Consider the following 16,653-nt stretch of genomic DNA (forward strand, 5'->3'; position numbering starts at 1 on the left):
TGGATTAAAGGTATACATGCTCTGACTCAAGAAGCATAAGGGAAACTTCCTGACAAACCTGTAGAAGAGAGGTATGCCATTCTCTGTGCCTGGAGGTGGAGCTGGCATTTGATAAAGCCATGCATAAAGTGACTGGAAAAGTTGAGTGGAAGTCATTTTGGCATCTCTGCATGCAATGCAGTGAGCACCCAAGTTGAAAAATAGAACTGATTTTGAATAGATAATATTTGTAATCAATAAAAATTTCCTTTCCAGAAAATTCTCATTAACTGCATTAAAGTCCATCATCACAGATTTCACCAGCTCTAGCCAAAACAGTATGCCTTACTTCCATTCTCTATAATCTAAGAAGTAAAGAGAAAAAAACTGCCTCTACAAAATGACATTATATTAGTATGAAAGTCAGAGTTTAAATGAGGGGTCAAGGTCTGTGTCTCATAGGAGAAGACAACGAAGATAAAAAGGGAGGGTAACTTTTAGGCATTAGGGACCTGTGTTCACCAAGAACCTGATGCTAAATCACTTAAGGACCGACATGCCGGGGTAGTGTTTAAAATGTGGCAGATGAGCCATCTCATCACGATCTACAGTGAGTCAACCTGAGAGCTTACAGACAATCCAGAACACACACCTGCAGAAAAGACCAGGAGAGAGAGGGACCTGACATGATGCAACTGGGGAGGTGGTTAGCTGAGATGAAAGAAGACGGAGGGGATGTGATGGTTGCAGTCAATGAGCTGAGCAGCTTGTCCTGTACAACTCGATCCATTCAGAGTGAGGATCAACTCTGAGAGAGAATAGGAGAAGGTGAAAGAGATCAAGATCTGAGCTCATTACACAGAAGAACATTCCAGTAGCTGGAAGTCTGCAATGACAGGACGTGGTGACTTGGGTGTCAGGTAGTGAGTTTCCTGGGGGAAGGCAATGGCAAGCCACTCCAGTACTATTGCCTAGAAAATCCCATGGATGGAGGAGCCTGGTAGGCTGCAGTCTGTGGGGTGGCTAAGGGTCGGACACGACTGAGCGACTTCACTTTCACACATTGGAGAAGGAAATGGCAACCCACTCCAGTGTTCTTGCCTGGAGAATCCCAGGGACGGGGGAGCCTGGTGGGCTTCCGTCTATGGGGTCACACAGAGTTGGACACAACTGAAGTGACTCAGCAGCAGCAGCAGTGAGTTTCCTACGATGGGAGGTGCTTCGACAGCAGATAGGTAATGACTTGGAAGTTATGCTGCAGAAGAAATTCACAAGAGAAGCAGTTGGATGGGATTTTAAGTTCTTTTCAAGCCTAGTTTTCTGTATCAAAAAGAATTTGAAAATAAAGCAGAAGAAATATTTAATTTTAACATCGCCAGTCAGCTTTTTTTTTTTTTTAAGAGAGCCTAGAAACAACATTCCAGTAGCAATGAGCACACCTGGCAACGAGATTTTGGTTTCTAGATCTTATTCTCCAGGAGAAGGAGCTAGAGTTCCTTGGGGAAGTAGCTGATTCAGCCCTTCATGCCTGCGTGATAAGTCACTTCAGTTGTGTCTGACTCTGTGTGACCCTATGGACAGTAGCCCACCAGGCTTCTCTGTCCATGGGATTCTCCAGGCAAGAATACTGGAGTGGATTGCTATGCCCTCCTCCAGGGGAATCTTCCCAACCTAGGGACCAAACCAGTGTCTCTTATGTCTTCTGCATTGGCAGGCAGGTTCTTTACCACTAGCACCACCTGGGAAGCCCATTCAGATCGGAGGAAGGGAAAATATGAGATGAACTTGAAATATTTTGTGATGCTACAAGGTAGTGAAATGCTCAGAAAGAATGGGGCTTGTTGAAAGCATGTAGGAACCAAACTAAAAGAGCTTTTGATGGCCAAAGATGGAAAATTTGAGCAATAAAATTAATACTAAATAATAATAGTATTGAATTATAACTCAAACAATAAAGTAAACATTTATGAATCCATATTAATATATGTAAGAAACTAAATAAAGAAATAAATGAAGGAGAAGCAAAGGCTCTTCCCTGCATTAGAATTCCAATTTAATAAATTGAGAAGGAAAGAGTGAAATTAAAAAATCACCATTAGGCATAACAGCTATTGCATCCAGTATATGCTGATGAATATTAAAATTAGTGGGTGTAAGTTTGAGGAGAAACAGGATACTTGCTCCATCTCACAACATCTTCCCACTGCTGCTGCTGCTGCTGCTAAGTCACTTCAGTCGTGTCCGACTCTGTGCAACTCCATAGATGGCAGCCCACCAGGCTCCCCCATCCCTGGGATTCTCCAGGCAAGAACACTAGAGTGGGTTGTCATTTCCTTCTCCAATGTGTGAAAGTGAAAAGTGAAGGTGAAGTCGCTCAGTCGTGTCTGACTCATAGCGACCCCATGGACTGCAACCCACCAGGCTCCTCCATCCATGGGATTTTCTAGGCAAGAGTACTGGAGTGGGTCGCCATTGCCTTCTCCGATCGTCCCACTAGATATTTATTAATCAGAAAGTGAACATAGGAACTCTACAGTGAAAAACCCTACAGACACCACCTAAACCAAATGATCAAGGTTAACATCATCAGGAAGAAGATGTATTGATATCATAAACCTTTTGATAGGATGGGCTGGTAAAGATAAGGTCATTTCTGTAGTATTATTGCCCAAAGGGAATAATCTCACTCTAATGAGGAAACCTCAAATGAACCCATACTGAGGGACAAGTCTGAGGGAAAGGTGACCAAGACTCACTAAAGTGTCAAGGACATGAAAGCAAAAAGGGGCTGAGGAGCTGTCACAGATTGGAGGAGAGGAAGGAGACACAGCAACTAAAGGTAATCAGGATCCTGGAACACAAAACCAGCGTTTGTGGGAAAAAAGGGTGAAACTGAAACAGAGGCTGTGGTTTAGTGAATAGTATTACATTGTTGTTGTTTAGTTGCTAAATTTGTTCTGACTCTTTGGGATCCTATGCCCTATAGCCCACAAGGCTCCTCTGTTCATGGGATTTCCCAGACAAGAATACTGGTGTGGGTTGCCATTTCCTTCTCCAGGAGACCTTCCCAACACAGGGTTCGAACCCAAGTCTCTTGCATTGGCAGGCGGATTCTTTACCACTGAGCCACCTTGGAAGCCTGAACAGTGTTACATCAATGTTAATTTCATGGTTCTGAACACTGTGTGGTCATATAAGATGTTAAAATTAAGAGAAACAGGGTGAGGGGGTTAATGGGAGCTCTATTATTTCCATAGCTTTTCTGTAAGTCTCATATTAGTTCAAAATGAAAAGCTAGAAAGAAGAAAGTAATGAAAAAATTTTAATTAGTTCACTGGAATCATTTGTGTGTGTGAAAGATATCTTAAAATAACTTCTCCATGAAATAAAATACCTGATACTGCTGTGTTTATATCAAAGTAGAAACACTTCAACAAATACCCTCACTGTGTTAAATATAGTATATTAGTTCTAACAAGCAGAGATACTTAAATATTTAGACCATATTCGAAAGCTGCAAACCTAGAGTTGGCTCCTTCATTCATAAAAACGATAAACTCTATTTTTCCCCTCTTTGGGGATCTTGGGAAGCTCTTCTTGAGGGAGGCACACTGGAGGTGAGATGTCAAGTCTGAACAGGAGTTAGCCAGAGACAGAGTGGGCTGGAACATTCCAGCACAAGGAATTGCAAGTATGAAGTCCCTGTGACACAAAACAGTCTGGTTTGCTCTAGGAACTGGAAAAAGTCCACAATAGTAGGAATTAAGTGGTGTGAGTGAGGCTGAAGAGACTGGCAGGAGGGGGTCACATAAGACCACACAGGAGAATTTAGAATGATTCTATCAGCAGTGGAAGTTTCTGAAGGGTTTGAGGAGAGGAGATACGTGACTTTGGCAAGTCATCTCCTTTCACTCTCTGTTACTGGCTTTAAATGCTCATTAATATTATGCTGACCAGGATTCTTTATCTGCAGTGATGAATAAGACATGGGATTAGGCCAACAGGACCAGACAGCCAAACCATAGTGATGAACTTCCTAGTGAAACTTCTGTCCCTGGAGAGCTGATAGAGTCAAGTTTGTGTCCCTCCTGCCTTGCTGCGGGTGTGGTACAGATGTTCCGAATTCCTTTAAAAGTTTACCTGAAATGCAATACCAAGAACTTTCCTAAAATGCTGATGCCACACTGAAATTTTTTTTTTCTTTCTCTTTGGATGTTTGGTATTGTAGTACAGCCCGATCCAATCACAGAGTTGCATCACTTCAAATTTTTGTGCCAAAATTTTTGAAATATTAAAGCATTTACTACTGGAATGTGGCAATGTCACATAATTCTTAGAAACTTCACATGGCTCAACAGATATGGTGGTGGAACCAACAAGACGGCCTAGCTCTCTATCCACATAAACACATGTACCTTCTCACCTGATTTTCCCATCAGCTCTCAGTGTACCTGGAGGCCCAGAAGAGGACAGGAATGTTTTAAGACGAGCCAAGAAAGTACCTGGGTCAGGAGAGAGTTTCTTTGTTTTTTCCCCTAATTTTGCTTTGAAGCCAAGAATATTATTACCTTCTAATGTCAGCCTCCCAATCCAATTAAGGAACAAGCTTTATTTCTTTGATTAGAAATAGAAACAACCAAATTCCTGTCAGTTAGTTGAAGCTCAGTATCTGGCTAAGTCAGGAGCAGTCTCTTCCCATTCAGCTTACCTAGGAATATTTATCACAAGACAAAAGAATGACAATTTCTGGTAACTTCAGGATTTAGAAGAGAAAGAGAAGCTTTTTGTGCATAATGTCTATTGTCCAAAAATCTCTCCAAGATCTATATGCACACTTTTCTTACCTTTGTAATTATATTTAACTTTTGCAACTTGTTCTTTGATTACTAAGGACACCACAGTTTCATGGACAACTTCCTGCATTCACAGTCATTGTTCAGTTCTGGGTTAAAAACATAGAGGCCTGGCCCAAATCTGCACAAAACACAGTATTTCAAGCTCTGTTGCTTGAAATTTTTAAAAAAGAGAGGATCCTAGATACCTTGCTTTAAAAACATTCTTTTTCTCGTACAGTAGAAATGCAGAAGGAAAACAGAAATCACTTAAATGAATCATTCTGATTTACTGCCTTGCAGCTGGTAGAGTTAAAACCAAAAAAACCTGTATCACAGATCAGTTCAAAGTTTTGTTACTTCTGAAAAATCAAAGGGCACTTATATGTACGTGGTCAAAACTGCAAAGGAAAAAAAAAAAAAAAAGACTTGCCCCGGAAAGGGATCTTACTTTAGAAACGTTACCCCTTTCTAGCTCCCGTCCCCTGCGAGCCCAACTCTTTCCCGGAGTTTGGTTTTTTAAAGCGCAGGCATCGCCTCCTTCCCTGGGGTGCTCCCTGTAGAAGGGCAGCTGGTCCGTGGGGCCGCGGCGGGGGTGGCGACAGCCTGCGACGTGGGCGCAAGTGCAATGTGCTAGGGCACTGTGACCGACCGCAAGTTACCAGCTGCAGGTACCACTCGGAGCGACTACCGTCAACCTTCCTCCACCGTCACCCGCAACACTCGCAAAAAGTGTGAGTAAGTTCTCAGCGCGCGCGAGGCAGCGGCGTTTCTTCCCCGGGCTCCCTGGCTCCCCGCGCGGACCTGCGATCCTCCTGCTCGGCGCGCCTGAAAGCAAAAATCTGAGGCGGGCTGGACGAAATCGGTCGGAGCTGGGCGCTGGGCTGGCCCCGGGCGCGATACTCCTACCTGCGCGTCCCGTCGGCGCGGCCGCCAGCAGCAGGAACAGCAGGGCCAGGAGGCCGGGAGCCGGGGCTCCTCTGGCCGCCACCCTCGCTGAGGGTCCGGGGGCGCACATGGGCGCCGGGGCTGGGTCACATCTTTGCAGGCAGCCGTCAGCGTGGGACGCCCCCTCGGGCCGCGGGCGCTGGGAGCGCCGTCTCCCCTCCGCACCCTGGGCCGGGGCTCAGGCAGCGCGCCGCGCTCCGATCGGCTGGGAGCCGGGGGAGGCGGAGCTGCGGCGGAGCCCCACCCGCGTCCCGCAGGAGCCGGAGCTGGGTGCCAGCGCCAGGGGAGTGTCCGACTTCTCCTCCCAGCCGGCGGGCTCGCAGCTCCGAGAATACGTGACTTTCCACCTCCCCAACCAACAAGGTCACTTGTTATTGTTGTTTCGTCTGCAAGTCCTCTTTTGCAACCCCACGCCCCACGGACTGTAGCCCACCAGGCTCCTCTGTCCGTGGGATTTTCCAGGCAAGAATACTGAGGGGTTGCTATTTCCTTCTCCAGGGCATCTTCCCCACCGAGGGATGGAACCCACCTCTCTTGCACGGCAGGCAGGTTCTTTACCGCTGTGCCACTGGGGAAGTCCAAGGAGGTCACTACTGCAGGGAAAACTTCCCTTCCGACTGTTTAAACAGTTCCTCATAGCAAATTCTTTCTGTTAGAGTAAATAGTGTGTTTTCTGTTTTCCTAACTGGACTCATTGGTTTGGTAAGAGTTTAGGAAGGACAACATTTTAAAATGTTTATGTTATCAGTGGGCTTCCCAGGTAGTACTAGTGGTAAAGAACCCACCAGCCAATGCAGGAAACATGAGACGTGGGTTTGATCCCTGGGTTGGAAGATCCCCTGGAGGAGGCATGGCAACCCACTCTGGTATTCTTGCCTGGAGATCCCCATGGACAGAGGAGTCTGGTGGGCTACAGTCCATTGGGTTGCAAAAGAGACCCACATGACTTAGAGACTAAACACATAACGCACAATACCACTGCTCAGAACAAAAACTGAAGAGTTGGAAGATTTGATGAGATAAGATTCCATAGGATTTTAAAGGGCTTCCCTTGTGGCTCAGTTGGTAAATAATCTGCCTGCAGTGCGGGAGACTTGGGTTCGATCCCTGGGTTGGGAAGACCCTCTGGAAAAGGGAAAGGCTGCCCACTCCAGTATTCTTTCTGGCCTGGAGAATTCCATGGACTGTATATAGTCCAGGGGGTCGCAAAGAGTCAGATATGAGTGAACGACTTTCATTTCCTTCACTAAAGCAGTTAAGTCCCTTTCTGGATTTTAAATACTTTGCCTGGAGAATCCCAGGGACAGGGGAGCCTGGTGGGCTTCCGTCTATGGGGTCACACAGAGTCGGACACGACTGAAGTGACTTAGCAGCAGCAGCAGCATACATACACAGTCTAAAATGTCACTCAGCTGTAGCAAAGAATGAAATATTGCCATTTGCAACAATGTGGATGAACCTAGAGAATATATACTAAGTGAGACAATATGTGCTATCACTTATATGTTGAGGCTAAAATATAATACAAATGAATATATATACAAAAGAGAAACAGACTTACAGACATAAAAACTAACATGGTTACCAAAGGGGAAAGGGAATGAGGGATGGATAAATGAGAATGAGATTAACAAATACAAACTAATATACACAAAACAGATAAACAGCAAAGACTTATTGTAGAGCACAGGGAACTATATTCAATATCTTGTAGTAACCTATATGGAAGGCCTGGCATGCTGTGATTCATGGGGTCGCAAAGAGTCGGACACGACTGAGCGACTGAACTGAACTGAACTGATGTGTACATATAAGTGAGCCATATTTTTCTCTATCTGAAATTAACACAACATTGTAAATCAACTAAATTTCCATTAAAAATTAGTCTAGCACCATCATTATTACTTCAATTCTGGTGGGTTAAACATGATGTATATTTGCCACAGAAGTATTTTGAGTCGATCATTTTTGGTATCTAAACCTTAAGACGTGTGTGTGTTTTGGTTCCAATGTGGATTGTTCATGGCCCTAAAAGGGCTGAGGCAAATATGCATAACCTTCCCTCCCTGTCTCCCACCTCCCCTTTTTTTTTTAAAATTGATGTATAGCTGATTTACAACGTTGTGTTAATTTCTGCTGTCAGCAAAGTGATTCAGTTTTACATATATATTGTTTTTCATATTCTTTCCCATTATGGTTTATTACAGAATATTGAGTATAGTTCCCTGTAATCTGTAGTCTCCTAACCCTTCTTAGCTTGAGCAGGAACAGTTTATTGTTTCCTCCTTCTAGGAAGCAGAAATGGGGAGCGTACCTGAGACCTGTAGTCCTTCCCACTCATAAGTGGGTGCCCCTGTTTGTGAGCCAACCATCTTCTGTGTGCCCTTGCCTCCCCACCCCCCCTTCCTCCTCAGCTTCTCCTGTGCGCTGATCAGACAGTGAGTCAGACTTTTATGGTCTAATACCTGTGAACACACTCACATTTCTGTCCTCAGGTTGCCTATGGCTTTTGCAGGATGAGTGTGACCCGAGAAATTGCTAGGCATTCAGTTGTTGCCCATGCATTAAAGAGGACAGACATGACTTTTGCTTTTAGCTGTAACCTGGAATTCACCTTAGGGCGTTTCCTTAGTACCTTTAAATTCTACCATCTTCTCACTCTTGTGAACTTCAGTAAGAGACAGTCTGAGTCCCTCCCAGTCTAAACCTCTCAGGTTGAAATAGATTCTAGTATATCCTTCCACGGATTTTTGGAATGACTCAACACATCCAGTGTTCTTGCCTGGAGAATCCCAGGGAAGGGGGAGCCTGGTGGGCTTCCGTCTGTGGGGTCACACAGAGTCGGACACGACTGAAGTGACTTAGCAGCAGCAACACATTCAGATCAACGTTTTTCTTCTCCTCAAAAACATTACAACTCTTCTTACCATGACTTATCACACTGGAATCTTAGTTCTGTGACACCTGATGTATGAGTTTCTGGGCTTTCTATTCAGAAAGGTCATAAACCAATACTTCCCATCCCAACCCAGACATTAATACCACAAACAGATAGTATAAATTTTCCCTATTCCAGTTTAACTCCTAAACAGTTTCCAGGGATAATATCATCATCATCATCTGAAGTTACTCTATTCTTATTGTCAGCCAGGTACCAACTAAAATTTCTATATCTGCTACTTTCTTTAGTCCTTAAAACAATTCTATGAGTCAGTTATGTTACCCCGAGTTACAAAAGGAGCAAACAGGCTTGTACAGATGGTTTACTTAAAGGGACAGAACAAAGATCTGAATCCTGGTTAATGCAGTTCCAGTCTGTATTTTAATGACTTCCTTGTATGCCTCTTATAGTAATGCATAACAAAATGAATCACATACATATGAGGGGTGAACTGTGAAATAGCATACATAGTAAGACGTATTCTTATTAATTTATGAAAATGCAGCATGACTTGATTTCCTTAGTGTAAAGTACCCTGTGAGTGGGAAGAGATGCCATTCCTGGACACCCAAGCATGGACAGGGCAGGATCAGCATGTAATAAGGTTTCTGCTCCAGGAGTACACCTGAATATTAGGGGACAGGTGGCAGTTAGAACATGAGGGGTGGCAAGATAAAGTTCTCTGAAAAGGGTTGGGGGTGGCAGAAAAGGAGACTGCTGGGGAAATAATAAGCATCCAGTATTTAGAGGATTTCTACAGTCCTTTTAGGCTACTCTGCCATGCTGTCTTCATTGATTGAATGAACTACTCTGTGGCTATATGGGGCCACTAGTAATTTTTGTTATGCTGTCTTCTTAAATCCAAGCTATATCTAATATTTCAAATCCTATGGAATTTTATAAAATCTTCCCCCAACTCTTCAGTTTTTATTTTGGAAAGTGGTATTGTGTCCTGTGTGTTCAGTCGCTAAGTCATGTCTGACTCTTGTAACCCCATAGACTGTAGTCTTCCAGGCCTCTCTGTCCAGGGGATTTCCCAGGCAAGAATACTGGAGTGGGTTGCCATTTCCACCTCTAGGGGATCTTCCTGACCCAGGGATCGAACCCATGTCTTCTGTATTCCTTGCAGGTTCTTTACCGCTGAGCCACTGGGGAAGCCCCTTTGAGAAGTGGTACATGCTTTTAAAAATGTTTTGTAATTGTGAAGTCTAATATGCATACAGAAAAATGCACAAATGTAGTTGTTACAGCTCAGTTCAGTTCAATTCAGTTGCTCAGTCATGTCCAACTCTTTGCAACCCCATCCATGGACTGCAGCACGCCAGGCTTCCCTGTCCATCACCAACTCCTGGAGCTTACTCAAACTCTTGTCCTTTGAATCAGTGATGCCATCCAACCATCTTATCCTCTGTTGTCCCTTTCTCCTCCTGCTTTCAATCTTTCCCAACACAGGGTCTTTTCCAAAGAGTCAGTTCTTTGCATCAGATGGCCAAAGTATTGGAGTTTCAGTTTCAGCATCAATCCTTCCAATGAATATTCAGGACTGATTTCCTGTAGGATTGACTGGTTTGATCTCCTTACAGTCCAAGAGACTCTCAAGAGTCTTCTCCAACACCACAGTTCAAAAACATCAATTCTTCAGTACTCAGCTTTTTTTATAGTCCAACTCTCATATCCATACATGACTACTGGAAAACCCATAGCTTTGACTAGATGGACCTTTGTCAGTAATGTAATGTTTCTGCCTTTTAATATGCCGTATAGGTTGGTCATAACTTTTCTTCCAAGGAGCAAGTGTCTTTTAATTTCATGACTGCAGTCACCATCTGCAGTGATTTTGGAGCCCCCCAAAATAAAGCCTGTCACTGTTTCCATTGTTACTCCATCTATTTGCCTTGAGGGGGTGGGACTAGATGCCATGATCCTAGTTTTTTGAATGTTGAGTTTTAAGCCAGCTTTTTTTCCCCTTTATATATATATTGTGGATGCATTTATTTTCTAACTGAAGGATAATTGCTTTACAGAATTTTGCTGTTTTCTGTCAAACCTCAACATGAATCACCCATAGGTATACATATATCCCCTCCCTTTTGAACCTCCCTCTCATCTCCCTCCCCATCCCACCCCTCTAGGTTGATACAGAGCCCCTGTTTGAGTTTCCTGAGACACAGAGAAAATTCCCATTGGCTTTCTTTTCTGCACTTGGTAATGTAAGTTTCCATGTCACTCTCTCCACGCATCTCACCCTCTCCTCCTCTCTCCACATGTTCATAAGTCTGTTCTCTATGTCTGTTTCCCCATTGCTGTCCTGCAAATAAACTTCAGCACCATTTTTCTAGATTCTGTATATATGCATTAGAATATAATATTTATCTTTCTCTTTCTGACTTACTTTACTCTGTATAATAGGCTCTAGGTTCATCCACCTCATTAGGACTGACTCAGATGCGTTCCTTTTTATGGCTAGGTAATATTCCATTGTGTATATGTACCACAACTTCTTTATCCATTCATCTGTCGATGGACATCTAGGTTACTTCCATGTTCTAGCTATTGTAAATAGTGCTGCAATGAACAATGGGATACATGTGTCTTTTTCAGTTTTGGTTTCCTCAGGGTATGTGCCTAGGAGTGGGATTGTTGGGTCATATGGTGGTTTTACTCCTAGTTTTTAAGGAATCTCCATACGTCTTCCATAGTGGCTGTATCAGTTTACATTCCCAACAGTGCAAGAGCAGTCGCTTTTCTCCACACCCTCTCCAGCATTTATTGTTTATAGATTTTTTGATGGTGGCTATTCTGACTCGTGTAAGGTGATATCTCATTGTAGTTTTGATTTGCATTTCTCTAATAATGAGTGATGTTGAGCATCTTTTCATGTGTTTGGTAGCCATCTGTATGTCTTCTTTGGAGAAATGTCTATTTAGGTCTTTTTCCCACTTTTTGATTGGGTTGTTTGTTTTTCTGGTCTTGAGTTGTATGAGCTGCCTGTATATTTTAGAAATGAATCCTTTGTCAGTTGTTTCATTTGATATTATTTTCTCCCATTCTGAGGGTTGTCTTTTCACCTTGCTTATAGTTTCCTTTGCTGTGCAAAAGCTTTTAAGTTTAATCAGGTTCCACTTGTCTACTATTGTTTTCATTTCCATTACTCCAGGAGGTGGGTCATAGAGGATCTTGCTTTGATTTATGTCATTGAGTATTCTGCCTCTGTTTTCCTCTAAGAGTTTTATAGTTTCTGGTCTTACATTTAGATCTTTAATCCATTTTGAGTTTATCTTTGTATATAGTGTTAGGAAGTATTCTAATTTCATTCTTCTACATGTTGCTGTCCAGTTTTCCCAGCACCATTTATTGAAGAGGCTGTCTTTACCCCACTGTATATTCTTGCCTCATTTGTCAAAAATAAGGTACCCATAGGTGCATGGGTTTATTTCTGAGCTTTCTATCTTGTTCCATTGGTCTATGTTTCTGTTTTTGTGCCAGCACCATACTGTCTTGATGACTGGAGCTTTGTAGTATAATCTGAAGTCAGGAAGTTTGATTCCCCCAGCTCCATTCTTCTTTCTCAATACTGCTTTGGCTATTTGGGGTCTTTGGTGCTTCCATATGAATTGTGAAATTTTTTGTTCTAATTCTGTGAAAAATGCCATTGGTAATTTGATAGGGATCGCATTGAATCTGTAGATTGCATTTGGCAGTATAGTCATTTTTACAGTATTGATTCTTCCTACCCAGGAACATGGAATATCTCTCCATCTGTTTATGTCATCTTTGATTTCTTTCATCAGTGTCTTGTAATTTTCGGTGTACAGTTCTTTTGTCTCCTTAGGTAAGTTTATTCCTAGATATTTAATGCTTTCTGTTGCAATGGTGAATGGGATCGATTCCTTAATTTCTCTTTCTTATTTTTCATTGTTAGCAGATAGATGTGCAAGTGATTTTTGTGTATTGATTTTGTATCCTGCAACTTTGCTAAATTCACTGATTAGCTCTAGTAATTTTCTGATACTATCTTTAGGGTTTTCCATGTACAGTATCATGTCATCTGCAAGCAGTGAGAGGTTTACTTCTTCTTTTCTGATCTGGATTCCTTTTATTTCATTTTCTTCTTTGGTTGCTGTAGCTAGGACTTCCAGAGCAATGTTGAATAATAGTGGTGAAAGTGGACACCCTTGTCTTGTTCTTGAACTTAGGGGCAGTTCTTTCAGTTTTTCACCATTGAGAATAATGTTTGCTGTAGGCTGATCACATATGGCCTTTACTATGTTGAGGTAGGTTCCTTCTATGCCCATTTTTTGAAGAGTTTTAATCATAAATGGGTGCCGAATTTTGTCAAAGGATTTTTCTGTATTTATTGAGATTATCATTTGGTTTTTATCTTTCAGTTTGTTAATATGGTGTACCACATTGATTGATTTGCATATACTGAAGAATCCTTACAACCCTGGAATAAACCCAACTTGATCATGGTGTATGAGCTTTTTGATGTGTTGCTGAATTCTGTTTGTTAAAATTTTGTTGAGGATTTTTGCATCTATGTTCATCAGTGATATTGGTCTATAGTTTTCTTTATTGCGTGTTGTCTTTGGTTTTGGTATCGGGGTGATGGTGGCCTCATAGAATGAGTTTGGAAGTGTTCCTTCCTCTGAAATTTTTTGAAATAGTTTTAGAAGGATAGGCATTAGTTCTCTGAATGGTTGATAGAACTCTCCTGGGAAGCCAGCTGGTCCTGGGCTTTTGTTTTTTGGGAGATTTTTGATCATAGCTTCGATTTCAGTGCTTGTAGTTGGGTTGTTCATAATTTCTATTTCTTCCTCATTCAGCCTTGGAAGATTGAACTTTTCTAAGAATTTGTCCATTTCTTCCAGGTTATCCATTTTATTGCCATGTAGTTGTTCATAATAGTCTCTTATAATCCTTTGTAGTTCTGCATTGTCTGTTGTAACATCTTCTTTTTCATTTCTAATTTTGTTGAGTTGATTCTTCTCTCTCTTTTTCTTGATGAGTCTGGGTAAAGGTTTGTCAATTTTGTTTATGTTTTCAAAGAACCAGCTTTTAATTTTATCAATCTTTACTATTGTTTCTTTCACTTATTTTTCATTTATTTCTGCTCAGATCTTTATGATTTCTTTCCTTCTTCTATTTTGGGGTTTTTTATCTTCTTCTTTTTCTAATTGCTTTAGTTAGGTTGTCTATTCAATACTTTCTTGTTTCTTGAGGTAGTGTTGTATTGCTATAAACGTCACTCTTAGAACTGCTTTTGCTGCATCCCACAGGTTTTGAGTTGTCTTGTTTTCATTGTCATTTGTTTCTAGAAATTTTTTGATTTCCCTTTTGGTTTCTTCAGTAACCTGTTGTTTATTTAGAAATGTATTGTTTAATCTCCATGTGCTTGTGTATTTTACAGTTTTTTTTTCTTGTAATTGGTATCTAGTCTCATAGAATTGTGGTTGGAGAAGATGCTTGATATGATTTCAATTTTCTTAAATTTACTGAGGTTTGATTTGTGACCCAAGATGTGGTCTATCCTGGAAAATATTCCACGTGCACTTGAGAAGGTGTATTCTTCTGCATTTGGATGGAATGTCCTGAAGATATCAATGAGATCCATCTCATCTAATGTATCATGTAAGACTTATGTAATTAATTTTCTGTTTTGGTGATCTGTCCATTGGTGTGAGTGGGGTGTTGAAGTCTTCTACTATTATTGTGTCAATTTCTCCTATTATGTCTGTTAGTGTTTGTCTTATGTATTGAGGTGCTCCTATGTTGGGTTCATAGATAGTTACAATTATTATGTCTTCCTCTTGGATTGATCCCTTGATCATTATGTTGTGTCCTTCCTTATCTCTTGTAATCTTCTTTATTTTAAAGTCTATTTTGTCTGATATGAGGATCACTACTCCAGCTTTCTTTTGCTTCCCATTTGCATGGAATATATTTTTCCATCCTTTTACTTTCAGTCTATATGTGTCTTGAGGTCTGAAGTGGGTTTCTTGTAAAGAACACATATATGGGTCTTGTTTTTGTATCCATTCAGCCAGTCTGTGTCTTTTGGTTGGAGCATTTAGTCCAATTACATTTAAAGTAGTGATTGATATATATGTTCCTGTTGCCATTTTCTTAAGCCAACTTTTCACTCTCCTCTATCACCTTCATTAACAGGCTCTTTAGTTCTTCTTCACTTTCTGCCATAAGGGTGGTGTCATCTGCGTATCTGAGGTTATTGATATTTCTCCTTGAAATCTTGATTCCAGCTTGTGCTTCATCCAGCCCAGCATTTTGTGTGATGTACTCTGTGTAGAAGTTAAATAAGCAGGGTGACAATATACAGCCTAGACGTACCCCTTTCCCAATTTGGAACAAGACTGTTGTTCCATGTCCAGTTCTAACTGTTGCTTCTTGACCTGCATACAGATTTCTCAGGAGGCAGGTAGGGTGATCTGGTATTCCCATTTCTTTAACAGTTTCCTACAGTTTGTTGTGATCCACACAGTCAAAGGCCTTGGCATAGTCAATAAAGCAGAAGTAGATGTTTTTCTGGAACTCTCTTGCTTTTTCTATGATCCAACAGATGTTGGCAATTTGATCTCTGATTCCTCTGCCTTTTCTGAAACCAGCTAGAACATCTGGAAGTTCATGGTTCACATACTGTTGAAGCCTTGCTTGGAAAATTTTAAACATTACTTCTCTAGCATGTGAGATGAGTGCAGTTGTGCAATAGTTGGAACATTCTTTGGCATTGCCCTTCTTTGGGATTGGAATGAAAACTGACCTTTTCCAGTCCTATGTTATAGCTCAGTGAGTTACAAAGTGAAAGTATTGGTAAGCATCACTCAATTCAGAAAATGGAACAGTGCTAACCTGATGGAAACCTCGCTCTTAACCTTTCTCTTCTCCAAATCACACAGGGTGTATTCTGTCTTTTCTCACTCAACACTAGGCTATGAGAGTTATCTGTGTTACTGCCTGTAGCTGTACTGTCATGCTGAGAAGTTATTTATTGGATGACCGTGCCATGATTTATTTATTCATTCTATTTTTGATGGCATTTAGATTGTTTCTGGTTCAGGACTATTAGCAATGGTACTGTTTTGAACATTCTTGTATGTGTCTCTTACTTGGGTGCACGTATTTCTGCCAAATACATACCCAGAAGTGTAATTGCTGGATAAGACAGACCTAATTTCAACTTCTGTAACTTAAGTAACTTACTACCAAAATTGATTTCTGAAGTAGTTGAAGAATTTACACAGTTCACACTCCTGTCAGGATAATGAGAGTTCTTTTTCCATATTCGTTCTAATACTTGATATTTTCAGGCTTCACAATTTTTGCCATTTTATAAGATATGTAGAGTTATGTGATTATGGTTGTCATTTCCATTTTTCTGATGATTAATGATGTTAAGAACTTTTTGGCAAGTTTATTAGCCACTTGGATAATACATACTAGTTCTTATATCATGGATCTGCCTAAGTTCTTTTCAATTTTTTTTTCTGTTAAATCATGTCTTTTAATTTTGTTTTTAACTTTTTTGAAGGAATTTGTTACATCTTCTAAATATGACACCTTTTGCTGTTATATATGTTGCAAATATTTTCCCTATCGTGGCTTGCCTTCTTACTCTTGAGAGTAACAAAAGAAATTCTTAAATGTAATCGAATCTAATTTACCAATTAGTTCTTTTATGGTTTGTTTTTGTTCTGTCCTCTTTAAAAACTGTTATCCAATATTCTTCTAAGTTATCTCCTGAAATCTTTCTTTTGTTTAATTTTTCACATTTCAAATTATGATCCACCTGGAATTGATTTTTATATATGATGGGAAGTAAAGATTCAAATTTAATTGTTTAAGAGTCCAGCTGACCCAGCACTATTTACTGAAAAATCATCCTTTTCTTAGAATTCTTCATAAACTGTCATCCATGAATGGGTTTGTTTATAGACC

At 41.0% G+C, this 16,653-nt stretch overlaps 1 protein-coding gene across 2 annotated transcripts in view; it reads right to left on the reverse strand.

The window, feature by feature from the left end:
- Positions 1 to 5,968, reverse strand: part of IL20RA (interleukin 20 receptor subunit alpha) — a 35,193-nt gene extending 29,225 nt beyond the window's left edge. Inside the window, exon 1 of one of the 2 annotated variants that reach the window (XM_055433495.2) lies at positions 5,721 to 5,968. In XM_055433495.2, the coding sequence (XP_055289470.2) occupies positions 5,721 to 5,829 (109 nt within the window). In that variant the 5' untranslated portion in view covers positions 5,830 to 5,968. The remainder of the gene's footprint in view (positions 1 to 5,720) is intronic. The other variant, XM_055433496.2, reaches the window with a different exon arrangement.
- Positions 5,969 to 16,653: the final 10,685 nt, after the last annotated feature.

The sequence above is a fragment of the Moschus berezovskii genome, chromosome 10 (assembly GCF_049115385.1).
Source record: "Moschus berezovskii isolate FMDL1 chromosome 10, NW_MosBer_1.0, whole genome shotgun sequence".
Taxonomy (NCBI): Eukaryota; Metazoa; Chordata; class Mammalia; order Artiodactyla; family Moschidae; genus Moschus; species Moschus berezovskii.